The sequence below is a fragment of the Theropithecus gelada genome, chromosome 11, assembly GCF_003255815.1.
Source record: "Theropithecus gelada isolate Dixy chromosome 11, Tgel_1.0, whole genome shotgun sequence".
In the NCBI taxonomy this organism is placed as follows: domain Eukaryota; kingdom Metazoa; phylum Chordata; class Mammalia; order Primates; family Cercopithecidae; genus Theropithecus; species Theropithecus gelada.
This window is the reverse complement of record NC_037679.1, coordinates 104530296-104544762: the sequence shown is the minus strand read 5'-3', so window position 1 is coordinate 104544762 and position 14467 is coordinate 104530296. Positions and strand designations below refer to the sequence as shown.

Below are 14467 nucleotides of genomic sequence, written 5' to 3'. Positions count from 1 at the left end.
CCGCCACCTTGCCCGGCTAGTTTTTTGTATTTTTTAGTAGAGACGGGGTTTCACCGTGTTAGCCAGGATGGTCTCGATCTGCTGACCTCGTGATCTGCCCGTCTCGGCCTCCCAAAGTGCTGGGATTACAGGCTTGAGCCACCGCGCCCGGCCTACTTTTATAATTTCTTATGCCTGTTTTTACTTTAATCTCGTAATCCTGTTGTCTTTGTAAGCTGAGGATGTACATCACCTCAGGACCACTGTGATAAATGTGTTATCTGTACAAATTGATTATAAAACACGTGTGTTTGAACAATATGAAATCAGTGCACCTTGAAAAAGAACAGAATAATAGCGATTTTTGGGGAACAAGGGAAACAACCATAAGGTCTGACTGCCTGTGGGGTCAGGCAAAAAGAGCCATAGTTTTCTTCTTGCAGAGAGCCTGTAAGTGGACGTGCAAGTAGGAGAGATATCGCTAAATTCTTTTTCTAGCAAGGAATATTAATATTAATACCCTGGGAAAGGAATGCATTCCTGGGGGGAGGTCTATAAACGGCCACTCTGGGAATGTCTGCCTTATGCAGTTGAGATAAGGACTGAGATACGCCCTGGTCTCCTGCAGTACGCTCAGGCTTACTAGGGTGGGGGAAAACTCCACCCTGATAAATTTGTGGTCAGACCGGTTCTCTGTTCTCGAACCCTGTTTTCTGTTGTTTAAGATGTTTATCAAGACCATACGTGCACCGCTGAACATAGACCCTTATTAGTAGTTCTGCTTTTGCCCTTTGCCCTGTGATCTTTGTTGGACCTTTATTAGTGGCTCTACTTTTGCCCCTTGTCCTGTTCCCTCAGAAGCATGTGATCTTTGTTAGACCCTTATTAGTAGTTCTGCTTTTTGCCCTTTGAAGCATGTGATCTTTGTACCTACTCCCTGTTCTTACACCCCCTCCCCTTTTGAAACCCTTAATAAAAACTTGCTGGTTTTGAGGCTCAGGTGGGCATCACGGTCCTACTGATATGTGATGTCGCCCCCGGCAGCCCAGCTATAAAATTCCTCTCTTTGTACTGTCTCTCTTTATTTATCAGTTGGCTGACACTTATGGAAAATAGAAAGAACCTACATTGAAATACTGGGGGCCGGTTCCCTGATGTAGTTCCATCTCCCCTATCCCTTGAGCCACAGCCTCCCCTCTTCCCTTCCTCCCTCCAGCTAAAAGCTCCCGCCTCCCCTGACACATCTTCAATAAATATTTGTTGAGTGACTGACATTTGGCATTCTCCCAACACGTGTGCTTGGCATTCATGGCAAGGATTGTCAGATATGAAAAGATTTGTGACACATGACCCCTGTCCTCACATAGCTTAGCACAAACCAGGCAGCCAGATTAGGAGAGGCTCCCAGGGCAAGAGTTAGGAAGAATTCAGAATGCCCTCTTTGCTCCAGGGCAAAGAGTCCCCCGGAATTCTTGAGCTGGTTAAGAGTCATTTTGAGATGACGAGTCTTCATGGAATTCTTTTTCCAAAGAACTGTTGTATGAATTAGGGAACCATGACTCGTGTTCAATTCGCAATGTGCCCACACATCATCAGTTCCAAGATCAGATTACCCTGGAGGTGTCCTTCCTGTCCTCCTCGCTCTCTTCCAGTCCCAAAATCCAGAAGCACGTGAATCCAGGAGAGGCACAGAAGCAAGGACGGAAGCTGCATCAAATCCTTGCTGGGTCATCGCCTCCCATCCTCGACGGGGCCACAGCTTCCAGAACTCCTGGGTGACAGCCCCTAGTGAGGACAGGGAGTCCGGGGATGGGAGGGGCAGGAGCTCCCCACACGAACCTTGCCTGTGGACTTGACCCCCTTCCAGATGCAGAAGTAGCAGATGACCCAGGCCAGCAGGAGGCACAGAGCCAGCTCCCAGCGCAGGGCCCCCAGGTGCTGGATCCCATCAGAGATCTTCAAGACCCGCCGCCTGGGGAAAGAAGGGTTGAACCTGGCTTACTTTTTCTGCCAGCCTCAGTTTTGTGGCCCCGTTCCTGAGACACTGGAGCCGAGCTGTGCCTCCCGGCTCTTGTCCAAAGGCTTCTCTGCTCTCTTCACATGAGGCCATCCTTAGCCCAGAGCTGGAGGTGGACATAAAGGTGGAGAACAGAGACTGCAGAGCTGGAGGTGGACATAAAGGTGGAGAACGGAGACCGCAGAGCTGGAGGTGGACATAAAGGTGGAGAACGGAGGCCGCAGAGCTGGAGGTGGACATAAAGGTGGAGAACAGAGACTGCAGAAAGGTGGAGAATGGAGACTGTCCCAGGTAAGTTTGCTCTGAGTGCTTTGTCTCCAGCCAGGGGAAGGAGGTGCAGGCACCTATGTTCCCAACCAAGGTTTCAGGACTTTTTGACAGCAGGACTCTTGCCCTGGGTGAATATCAGTACTGGGGGGAGGGGTGGGTCACTGTCCACACACCTGTAGCCACAGGGAGGAGGAAGTGCGGAGTGAGAGCACATATGCACACACACTCTCTGACGTGGGGCAGGGGTGCAGGCAAAGGAAGCCCAGGCACAGCCCGAGGAGAACTGCAGGAATCTTTTTTTTTTTTTTGAGACGGAGTCTGGCTCTGTCGCCCAGGCTGGAGTGCAGTGGCCGGATCTCAGCTCACTGCAAGCTCTGCCTCCCGGGTTGACGCCATTCTCCCGCCTCAGCCTCCCGAGTAGCTGGGACTACAGGCGCCCGCCACCTCGCCCGGCTAGTTTTTTGTATTTTTTAGTAGAGACGGGGTTTCACCATTTTAGCCAGGATGGTCTCGATCTCCTGACCTCGTGATCCGCCCGTCTCGGCCTCCCAAAGTGCTGGGATTACAGGCTTGAGCCACCGCGCCCGGCCATGGAATCTTATCTCTGAAACGAGTCCTGCAATAACCACAAACACGGGCACCACAGAAAAAAGCCACTTAGTAGAAATTCTTCCCTTGCTGTCTATTGAGAGTGACCTTGGTGTGACCTCCTCCCCATACCCTTCTTCTGAACACATGGCCCACACTGGGTGGGGAAGGGTCTCACTTACTCCCAGAACTCGATGACAGGAGAGGTGGCATTCTCAGAGGTACCATTCAGGGAGCCGTTGGTCTTCTGGAACTCCACACAGTGTTCTAGCCATGGGTCACGAGGAGGGAAAAAAGAGAAAAATCACCAGCCAGCATATGACACAACTAGAGAGCGGGGTGAAATTCTAGGAGAATGGGAAGGAAGGTATTTGGCAGAAGCCAGGCTAAGGCTATCTGCACAAAACATCCTCCCACACATAGTAACCTCAACAAACGCAGCTGACTCTCTACTGCACACTTGGACATGTGGGTACACAGATGCTTGGGTATATATTCTCCTTAAGTATGATCAGATGGCAACCCTGTGCAAAGTCACCACCTTTGAGAATAATAAGAACGGTTTCTGGGGAAGTGACGTGTCAGAATGGCCAAGAGCACAGGTTAGCTCTGGCTTGAATGCTGACCCCCCGGGTATGAACTGTGCGTCTGGGGATAAGTTATAACTCAGCTCTCTGTGTTTGGCTTCCCTCGTCTCTAAACTGTAGATAGTAAGATCCATTGCATAGGATTGATAAGAAATTAAATGAACACGTGGAGGTAGAGTGCTCTTTATTATTTGTATGTGACTTTGGAGTTTTACAAAGAGTATTGACTTTTTTATGTTTGATAAATACAATAATCCTGGGAAATATTAAAACAGATACTGTTTTCCCCATTGTGCCCATGAAGACAGTGGATCGTCTTAGAAATGGCCTGTATCTGCTCGTGAATGAGCAAGCGTAGGCTGGAACCCAGGTCAGCAAGTTGTCTGGGTTCCACCTTCAAAATACCTAGACGGACCCTTCTTGTCACCTCTACTACCACCACCCTGGTAGAGGGTAGGCACCGTCCGCTCCGGGCTCCTACTTGGCCTTCAGTTTTCACCCTTGCTCCCCTCGTGAAATCTCCATTTTGTTAAACCTTAGATCACTCTATGTCACACCCCAGGTCAAGGCCTCCACTGGGTTTCCCATCCCACTCAAAGGAAGAAGCCGCAACCCCTTTAGTTGCCTTCAAGGCCCTACTGGATCCATTCCCGCACCGTTCCCTCAGCCACCTGCCCTCCCACATCCACCCTGTTCCCTGCGCACACGGGGCGTGTTAGGTGCCGCCTCAGCTCCTTCCTCCTAGAGTTCTTGTCCCCCAGCTCAATGCCTCGTTCCCCTCCTCCTTGAGACCAGTGCTGAAGGGGCATCTCAGTAGGGCCTTTCCTGACCATGCCACTGAAAATTGCAACCCCACCCATAAAACTCACAGTCTCTGTCTTATTTTCCTCCGTAGCCCGTCTTCTAACATGACATGTCCTGCTGCTTTCTAACCAGACACGTCTCACCCACTTGTCTTGTTTACGTCTCTACTTCCCACCGCTAGAATGAGGGTGGCCAGGAGGATGGGGTCTTTGTTTTTGTTTATTACCATATTCCCAGTGCTCAGAACAGAGCCTGGTATCATATAGCAGGAGCTCAACAAATATCTGTTGGGTGGTTGAAGGCCAGCTGGGTGCTCTGTCCACTAAACCATTCACTTTCCTTGACACTGCAGCACACCCAGAAAAGCATTATTTCATCTTGGCAGGACGGCGTGTCTTGTGCTGTTCAAATGCTAGGCTCTGAGTAAAACCAGGCTCACCAGGAAAGATGTCAACAATGTCAAAAAATAACACTCAGGTATTCAATTTGCCTCAGAATTGTCCCAGAGACCGCCAGTCGATCCAAAGGAAGATAGGCCTAACGATGCCCTGAAGCAAACGCTCTAGGCCACCAAAAATTGACAAAATCATTTTAAGAGGGACTCCACTGAGATCTGGATAAAATCTTTACCCTCTGACAAGCTGGTTGTCAAGGGTGGTTTCAGTACACAAAGATATTTTTAAAAATAAAATAAAAACGAAGAAAAGAAATATATACATAAAGCTAAAGAATTACAATAAAACAGATTTTTTTTGGAGACCAAGTCTTTCCCTACTACCCAGGCTGGAGTGCAGTGGCACAGTCTCGGCTCACTGCAACCTCCACCTTCCAGGCTCAAGCGATCCTCCTGTCTCAGCCTCCCACGTAGCGAGGGCCATGGGTGTGTGCCACCACCCCGGCACAATTTGTGTATTTTTAGTAGAGATGGGGTTTCAGCATCTTGCCCAGGCTGGTCTCGAACCCCTGAGCTGAAGGGATCCACTGGCTTCAGCCTCCCAAAGTGCTGGGATTACAGGCGTGAGCCACTGCCCCCAGACTGATTATAATAAAACAGATCTTTAAACCCCGATTCATTCAGCCAATAGTTTTGAGTGCTTACGATAGAGCCAGCACCGTGCTAGACACAGAAGCTGTGGAGATGAAGACACCTTTCTGCCCTCACGATCTGATGACTAGTAGGAAAATCAAGTCAACAAGCAGAAGAAAAGTGAGGGAAGTGCAGCAGTAGGGCCGGGGCCAGTGCAGGTGCCACCAGACACATTTAAGAAGAGCTTCATGCGGTCTTGGGGTATCAGAGGAGGTACCCCCAAGGTTTACTTTCCCTTTGAAAAATCAGGGTGGAATGGAGGTGGTGGCAGTGATGCACAAGGACGTGCCTGGAAGGGAAGCAGCAAGTACAAGGCGAGAGAGGTAACGGTGAGATGGTGACATAGACAGGAGTCAGGTCATGAAGGGATAAAGAATATCATGCTAACCACACAAAATGCTTTTCCGGGTAAGTAAAGGATTCAAACTCCAGTTCAGAATTGAGTAAGAGTAACTTATCTGAGCGAGAAAGAATTGGTCCAGGCGCAGTGGCTCACACCTGCAATCCCAGCACTTTGGGAGGCTTAGGCAGGGGGATCACAAGGTCAGCAGTTCAAGACCAGCCTGACCAAAATGGTGAAACCCCATCTCTACTAAAAATACAAAAAATCAGCTGGGCGTGGTGGTGGGCGCCTGTAATCCCAGCTACTCTGGATGCTGAAACAGAATTGCTTGAACCTGGGAGGCGGAGCTTGCAGTGAGCTGAGATCGCACCACCGCACTCCAGCCTGGGCGACAGAGCAAGACTCCATCTCGAACACACAAAAAGATAAAAAAGAAAGACAGAGTTAATCATGGCTAGCCCACTTCAAAGGGGTAGGGCCTCGCTGACTGGCACTGGAAGATACTTGGACAAGGAGAGAGGGATGTGCCAAGAATCCAAGCTGAAGAGTGTCCCCTGTGCTCTCCAGCCACGCTGTCCACTGGGGCAGCCACGAGCCTCCTGTGGCTGTTTAAGTTAACATTCAATGCACATGTCAAAGTTCTGTTCCTCCGACCACTTGCCACATTTCAGATGCGCAATAACCACATGTAGAAGTAACGCCAAACCTACACTGGTTCACTGCGACTGCCCAGAAAAGGTAAATCAATAAATAACCACACGTAGCTGGTATTAATAGCTACCGTATTGGATAGTGCAAAGAACATTTTCATCATTACAGACAGTTCTTTGGGACAGCATTGCCCTAGATATTTTTGTTGTTGTTGTTATTTTCTTTTTTTTTTTTTTTTTTTGAGACGGAGTCTCGCTCTGTCTCCCAGGCTGGAGTGCAGTGGCCGGATCTCAGCTCACTGCAAGCTCCGCCTCCCGGGTCTACGCCATTCTCCTGCCTCAGCCTCCCGAGTAGCTGGGACCACAGGTGCCGCCACCTCGCCCGGCTAGTTTTTTGTATTTTTTAGTAGAGACGGGGTTTCACGTGTTAGCCGGGATGGTCTCGATCTCCTGACCTCGTGATCCGCCCGCCTCGGCCTCCCAAAGTGCTGGGAGTACAGGCGTGAGCCACCGCGCCCGGCCTGTTTTCGTTACTTTCTATACATTAGAGTCAGTAGTTCTGTTACCACGGGCGGCTCAGGCAGTCTTGCAAGCACAGGAGAAATTACAGATACGCAGCACACAGCAACGTTTCAGTCAACAGTCGATCGCCCACACGACAGTGCTCCCGTGTGATCATAAAATACTGCATCTTCACTGTACCTTTTCTAGGTTCCACTATGTTTAGATACACAAACACCTACCACGGTGCTGCACGTGCCTACAGTGTTCAGTACAGTATTACAGCACGCAGCCCAGGTGTGTGATGGGCTGTGCCATGTAGGTGGGTGTGTGTGTGTGCACTCTGTGATGTTCATACAGGACAAAATGCCAACAGTGCATTTCTCAGAGTGTGCCCTGTCATTCAGTGACACACGACTGCAATTGCTATTATAAATCACAGCGGACCCTTGAACAACATGGATCTGAACTGTGCGGGTCCACCTGTATGCGGATTTTCTCCCGCCTCTGCCACCCCGACAAGCAAGTCCGGATGAATTGCAAGTTTGAAAGACCTAAAATGTATCAGAAAGAAGATATGAGAAACAAATGAATGAACAAGACGTGTATCCATATATCAAACTAACCATATTCCAAGTTGATTTAGTAAATGGCTAAACAACATAACAGTGGTCAGTTCTCATTGAAGATGTTAATTTTTTCTTTAAAAAGTTCCTGGCATTTTGCCTGTGAGGCTGGTAAATTCTCGATCTTATTCTTGACATAAGCTCTCCATGATCTGCTTGGGTGATTTCTGGTGTGTCTGTGTTAAGCTGGGATACAGGGACAATCCCACTTCCGGTGAATGTGGCAGAACGGGAGGAGGAAGCGGAACCTCGGGAGATGACCATACCTGTGTTCCACTCATGGTGGCAGCCGCCCCAGGGCAGGTCGATGGTGAAGCTGCTGAAGAGGTAGAACAGGGCCCAGGCCAACACAATGATGTAGTAGACGTTGAGGAGGATGACGATCATCTGGGAGGCGTAGCCAATGCCTGCGGGGAAACTGCAGAATTGGGGTAGGGAAGACGGACGGCGGTGGCGTGCACCTGTCATCTCAGCTATGCGGGACGCTGAGGTGAGAGGATTGTCTGAGGCTGGGAGTTCAATTTACCATTGAGGAAAACTGCTATTTTTGTAACTCCCTGTGAATCTGTAATTATTTCAAAATAAAAACTAAAGAAAATCCTATATATGGAGAAATAATGAAATTAAACACTGTAAATTTTAAATACTTGTGTCAAGATAGAACTTCTTTTTTTTTTTTTAGAGACAGAGTTTCGCTCTTGTCGCCCAGGCTGGAGTGCAGTGGTGCAGTCTCGGCTCACTGCAACCTCCACCTCCCAGGTTCAAGAGATTCTCCTGCCTCAGCCTCCTGAGTAGCTAGGATTACAGGTGCCCGCCACCACACCCAGCTAATTTTTTGTATTTTTTGTATTTTTGTATTTTAATTTCACCATGTTGGCCGGGCTGGTCTCAAACTCCTGACCTCAGGTGATCCACCCGCCTCGGCCTCCCAAAGTGCTGGGATTACAGGCCTGAGCCACCACGCCCAGCCAAGATAGAACTATTAATGAAATAATTTTTTCTCATTTAAAGTTCTCCTTTAAAATTTTTATAATTGATTTAAATATGTCTTAAAATACAACAACATAGTTATGTATTTAAAACATATAGCTAAAGTAGCTTTGCACTCTACTTACTTAACCTAAAACCTTAGCCCCATCCTCGCTGCTGTTTCTCGCCCATTCTCTGATGGATCAGCTGACTAGCTTAGCATACAGCCCACAAACCAAGGGTTTAGCATAGAGACTCACAGTCTTATCTTAACCTCAGAACTGCTACTAATCACTCAAGTCATTCCAAATAAGGTTCATAACCACTAATGAAGATGCTTTGGAGTCAGGTACAGAGCTACTCACCCTCAAAGATGGGGCAGATCTTCCTCCAGGCTGTGATGCCTCCCTGGCTAGTGTACTGGCCTAGCGCTGTCTCCAGAAGGAAGACAGGAATGCCACAGGTAAAGAGGAAGACGAGGTAGGGGATGAAGAAGGCACCTGTGGTTAGAAAACAGGCAGTTCATTTCCTGGGTCTATTCTCCTCATGGTCTGCACTCAGCTCCTCCCATGACCAACCCATACTGCCAGTCAGAATCTCAGAGGTAGAGAACATGCTGAGCCGCAGGAGACAGCTGCCTAGATGTTTGGAACCACAGCAGAGATCAAGAGTCACTGTGTTACTACACGGTCTCTTGCCTTTTTTCACTGCAAAGTTTCAGTCTATACCTATTAAAGTTTGTTCCCAGGCCGGGCGCGGTGGCTCAAGCCTGTAATCCCAGCACTTTGGGAGGCCGAGACGGGTGGATCACGAGGTCAGGAGATCGCGACCATCCTGGCTAACACGGTGAAACCCCGTCTCTACTAAAAAATACAAAAAACTAGCCGGGCCAGGTGGTGGGCACCTGTAGTTCCAGCTACTCGGGAGGCTGAGGCTGGAGAATGGCGTGAACCCGGGAGGCGGAGCTTGCAGTGAGCCGAGATCCGGCTACTGCACTCCAGCCTGGGCGGCAGAGCAAGACTCCGTCTCAAAAAAAAAAAAAAAAAAAAAAAATTAAAGTTTGTTCCCCACTGAACAATTACTGCCTAACACATAACTTTTGGCAATAACAAGGAGCTTATTAAAAAACAGATGTCTAGGAGCATTGGCAAAGCCCACAGTCTATAATTCTTTTCAAAGAAATCATTGCTCTTAATGTCAGGTAGTCTTTTAGTAGGCTGAAATCAGAAGCCCTTTCAGTCATTGTTGTGGTTTGAATGTGTGTGTGTTGGAAACCTAATTCCCTCTGCAACAGTGTTGGGACGTGGAGCCTAATAAGATGTAAGTCATGAGGGCTCTGCCCTCATGAATGGATTAATGTTATTACTGTGAGAATGTGTTTGTTATAAAAGTCAGTTTGGGCCAGGCATGGTGGTTCACACCTGTAATCCCAGCACTTTGGGAGGCTGAGGTAGGAGGATCACTTGAGCCCAGGAGTTCAAGACCAGCCTGAGCAACATGGGAAAACTCTGTCTCTAAAAGAAATACAAAAAAATTATCTGGGCATGGCTGTGTGTGCCTGTAATCCCAGCTACTCGGGAGGCTGAGGTGGGAGGATTGATTAAACCTGGGAGTTCGAGGCTGCAGCGAGCTGTGAGTGTGCCACTGCCCTCCCTCCAGCCTGGGTGACAGAGCAAGACCCTGTCAAAGAAAAAAAAAAGGTTTATTTGGCTCTCTGTCTTTTGCATGAATATTCTCTTGCCTTTCTGCCTTCTGCCATGGGATGACACGAAAAAGAAGGCCCTCACCAGAGGTGGACTCCTGCCCTGGACTTCCCAACCTCCAAAACGATAAGAAATAAATATCTGTTCCTTATAAATGACCCATCTCAGGTGTTCTGTTGTAGCAACACGAAATGAACTAAGCTAATAATCTGTCTCCTTCTGCTTCTATAAGCATTGGTGGAGACAAGACTACTGATGCCAGATATACTGATGTTTTCTCTACCATGGACCTGTCATCTGCTGGCAAAGTGGACGGGAGAATTCATGGGACACAGAATACCACAGAAGAGAGAGCTGCACAGAGAGGAAAATCTGCTTATCGGCAGAAGGTCCCGTCAAGCTTTCAACTGAGTACTAGTCAGTGCATTCATGTGAGAAAACTGAGGTGAGGGAAAGAACCATTCAAAATGATTAAACGTAGTGGTGCTCACATGCTGCTAGAGTAGATAATCTCAAGATTCACCAGGCATTAGGCAGAGTATGCAGAAGGGCATTTCCTCAGTAATGGGGAATATTTATCCCTAGACTGGGCACACTTCTAGTCCTACCTAACAAATCTTAAAAGCAAGACGTAAAAAGAGCAAGTAACTTCTCTGGTCCCAGAACAGAGCTCAAGAATATTTATAGAAATATGAAATTGGCCAGGCGCGGTGGCTCACGCCTGTAATCCCAGCACTTTGGGAGGCCGAGGTGAGCAGATCACAAGGTCAGGAGTTCAAGACCAGCCTGGCCAGCACAGTGAAACCCTATCTCTACTAAAAATACAAAAATTAGCCTGGCATAGTGGCTACTTGGGAGGCTGAGGCAGGATAATTCTTGAACCTGGGAAGCAGAGCTTGCAGTGAGCCGAGATTGTGCCACTGCACTCCAGCCTGGGCGACAGAGCGAGACTCCATCTCAGAAAAAAAAAAAAAAAAGAAAAATTTTAAAAAGAACAGGTGTGCCTAAGTGCTGAGACAGTTTCAAACAGCTTAATGTAATGGGAGTCAATGAAAGAAATAAAAGGGTGATAAAAAGCTTACAGAAATAATAACTGAAATTTTTACAAATTTTATGAAAACTATAAACCTATAGATCCAAAAAGTTCAACAAACACCAAGACAAAAATAAAAAATAAAAAATAAACTAGTCCAAGGTGCATCATAATCACATTACTTAAACCAGAATATGGAGCTTTTAAGGGAAAACCTTAAAAGTCACCAGAGATAAAGGACACATATGTACAGACAAAGATAACATCAAATTTCTCATTTAAAACAATGCAAGAGAGAAGACAGTGATGAGGAAGCACATTTGTTAAAGTAATAAAGGAGGGGGGAGAAAAAAAACGCTGTCAACCTGGAATTCTATACCCAGCAATAATACTGTTCAAAAATGAAAGTGAAATAACTGCTCCTTAAGACCTGCAGAGCCTGAAACGATCTATCACAAGCAGAACTGAACTATAAGAAACGTTGGAGAAACTTCTTCAGGGAGAGTGAAATGATATCACCAGATAGAAATATGAATCTACACAAAGTAATAAAGAACTTTAGAAATAGTAATTACATAGATAAACACATAGAATGTTTTTCTTGTTATTCAAATATTTTTTAAAAATTGGTAAACAAAAATAAAAACAATGTAATATGGATTTTATAACATATAAAAATGTATAACAATAGCACAAAGATCAGGAGGAAAGAAATGAAACGGTAACATTTTAAGGTTCTTATATATACAAAGTGGTACATTATCACTTGAAGATAAACTGTGATAAGTTAAAGATGTATACCACAAAGTTTAAAACAACCACTAAAATAACACAACAAAGTTACAGCTAATAAGCCAACAAAAAGAAGAAAGCTAACAATGGAATAATAAAAAATATTCAATTATTCCAAAAGAAAGCAGGAGGAGAGGGAAAGGGGAAACAAATAACTGATAATACAAATAGAAAACAAATAATAAGATGATAGAGTTAAACCTAATTATATGGATAATTGTATTAAATGCAAATGGTCTAAGTATCCCAAATAAAAGACAGAGATTATTAGATTGGCTTTTAAAAAACTGACAAGACTCAACTATATGCTGCCTTAAAAAAAATGACTTCGAATAAAAAAGACATGAAGAGGTGAAAAGTAAAGGGATAGAAAGATATACCATGCTAATACTACTCAAAATAAATCTGTAAAGTTTATCTTAATGTTACACAAAGTAAATTTCAGAGCAAAGAATATGACCAAGGGTAAAGAAGGTCATTTCATAATGATTAAAGGGTCAATTACTCAAGGGTCCATTAATCAATCAGTATTTCAAGTGCATATTCACCTAATAACAGCTTCAAAATACATGAAGCAAAAACTGACAGAACTACCAAGAGAAATACATAAACTAATTCCTGATAAATATTAAAAATTTTAATAGCCCTCTCTCAATAATTTATAGAATAAGTATACAGAAAATCAGTATAGACATAAAAGATTTGAAAATTGTATCAACCAACTCAACTTAGTTGACATTTATTGAATATTCTATCCAGCAGTCCAACAGCAGAATATATATTAGTTTCAAGTGAGCATGAAATATTCTAACAAGATAGGCCCATATCCTAGACCAGAGAACAAATCTCAGTAAGTGTAAAATGATCCAAGTAACATAAAATTGGTTCTCTGACTAAATTAGAAATCTATCAGAGAAAGACATTTGGAAAATTTCCACCTATTTGGAAATTAGGTAACACATTTCTAAATAGCCTATGGCTCTATTGAAGTAATCAAAAGAGAAATTAGAAAGTATCTTTTTTTTTTTTTTTTTTTTGAGACAGAGTCTCGCTCTGTGGCCCAGGCTGGAGTGCAGTAGTGAGATCTCAGCTCACTGCAAGCTCCGCCTCCCAGGTTCACACCATTCTCCTGCCTCAGCCTCCTGAGTAGCTGGGACCACAGGCGCCGCCACCGCGCCCGGCTAATTTTTTGTATTTTTAGTAGAGACGGGGTTTCACCAGGTTAGCCAGGATGGTCACGATCTCCTGACCTCGTGATCCACCCATCTCGGCCTCCCAAAGTGCTGGGATTACAGGCTTGAGCCACCGCGCCCGGCCTAGAAAGTATCTTGAATGGAATGAAATGAAACCCAGTATCAAAATGTGTGGCATGCTGCTAAAGCAGTACTTAGGAGATTTACTAAATGATAAAAGAATAAAAGTTTCAAATCAATTACCTCAGCTTCCACCTTAAGAAATGAGAAATTATTGCTGAAATGAGGGTGTAGTTAAGGAAGGAAGGAAGGAAGGAAGGGAGGGAGGGAGGGAGGATAAGAGCAAATGAAAGCCAAAGTGAGTCAAAGGAAATAAAAATCAAAGTGGGGATCAATAAAATGGAAAACAGGAAAATAGAGAAAATCCATGAACCAAAAGCTGGTTCTTTGAGATAATAAAATCGATAAAATTTTAGAAGATACAAATTATCAGCATGACAAATGAGAGGTATCATCAGTAAAGGTTCTATATATATATTAAAACAATAATAAGAAAATATATGAAGAACTTTATGCCAGTAAGTGCAATATATAAATAGGTAAAATAAAAAATTTTCTCAAAAAACACAACTACCAAAGCCCACTCAAAAAGAAATAGTCTGAATAGCCCTATAACTACTAAGGAAAATTTGTTTTTGGTTTAAACCCATCCCACAAAAATTTCCAGGCTCAAATGACTTCAGTGGTGAATCCTCCAAATATTTAAGGAAGAAATAACAGCAATTCTACACAAACTCTTCCAAAAAATTGAAAAGATGGAATGCTTACCCAACCAATTTTATAAAGTGAGCATTACCCTGATAATAAAAGCAGACAAATACATTATAAGAAAAGAAAGTTAAAGATCAACATATTTCATGAACATAAACACCAAAATTCTAAACAATTTTAGGAAATCAAACCTAACAGTATGTTAATAGGACAACATATTATATAGCAATGTTTATCCCAGGGATACAAAGTGGGTTTAACATTTTTAAAAACCAACATAGTGCTGTAGTCTCCAGCTCTTAAAATAAATGGATAAATAAATAAATAATGTGACTCATCCTGTTAACAAATTACAAAAGAAAAGCTATATGATCATTTCATAGGTACAGGAAAGTATTTGACTGAATCCAACAATCATTCCTAATGAAAACTGCCAGCAATGATGAGGAGAAGAGAACTTCCTCAACTTGAGAGAGGGCATCTACAAAAAACCCTGCAGCTAACATCATACTTAATAGTGAAAGACTGCTAAGACTGAGAATAAAACAAGTGTC

The 14467-nt window shown here is 44.7% G+C and overlaps 2 protein-coding genes across 4 annotated transcripts in view; both read right to left on the bottom strand.

The window, feature by feature from the left end:
• The window catches only part of SLC6A13 (solute carrier family 6 member 13), a 64149-nt gene that overhangs the window by 15262 nt on the left and 34420 nt on the right, over positions 1-14467 (bottom strand). For 2 of the 3 annotated variants that reach the window (XM_025400964.1, XM_025400965.1), the window contains exons 3-6: positions 8787-8921; positions 7719-7859; positions 3037-3121; positions 1819-1951 (exon numbers count right to left, since the gene is read on the bottom strand). In XM_025400964.1, the coding sequence (XP_025256749.1) occupies positions 1819-1951; positions 3037-3121; positions 7719-7859; positions 8787-8921 (494 nt within the window). The remainder of the gene's footprint in view (positions 1-1818; positions 1952-3036; positions 3122-7718; positions 7860-8786; positions 8922-14467) is intronic. The other variant, XM_025400966.1, reaches the window with a different exon arrangement.
• The window catches only part of KDM5A (lysine demethylase 5A), a 136874-nt gene continuing 130223 nt past the window's right edge, over positions 7817-14467 (bottom strand). Inside the window, exons 30-31 of the mRNA XM_025400962.1 lie at positions 8787-8921; positions 7817-7859 (exon numbers count right to left, since the gene is read on the bottom strand). The gene's annotated coding sequence lies outside the window, so the exon portion shown is untranslated. The remainder of the gene's footprint in view (positions 7860-8786; positions 8922-14467) is intronic.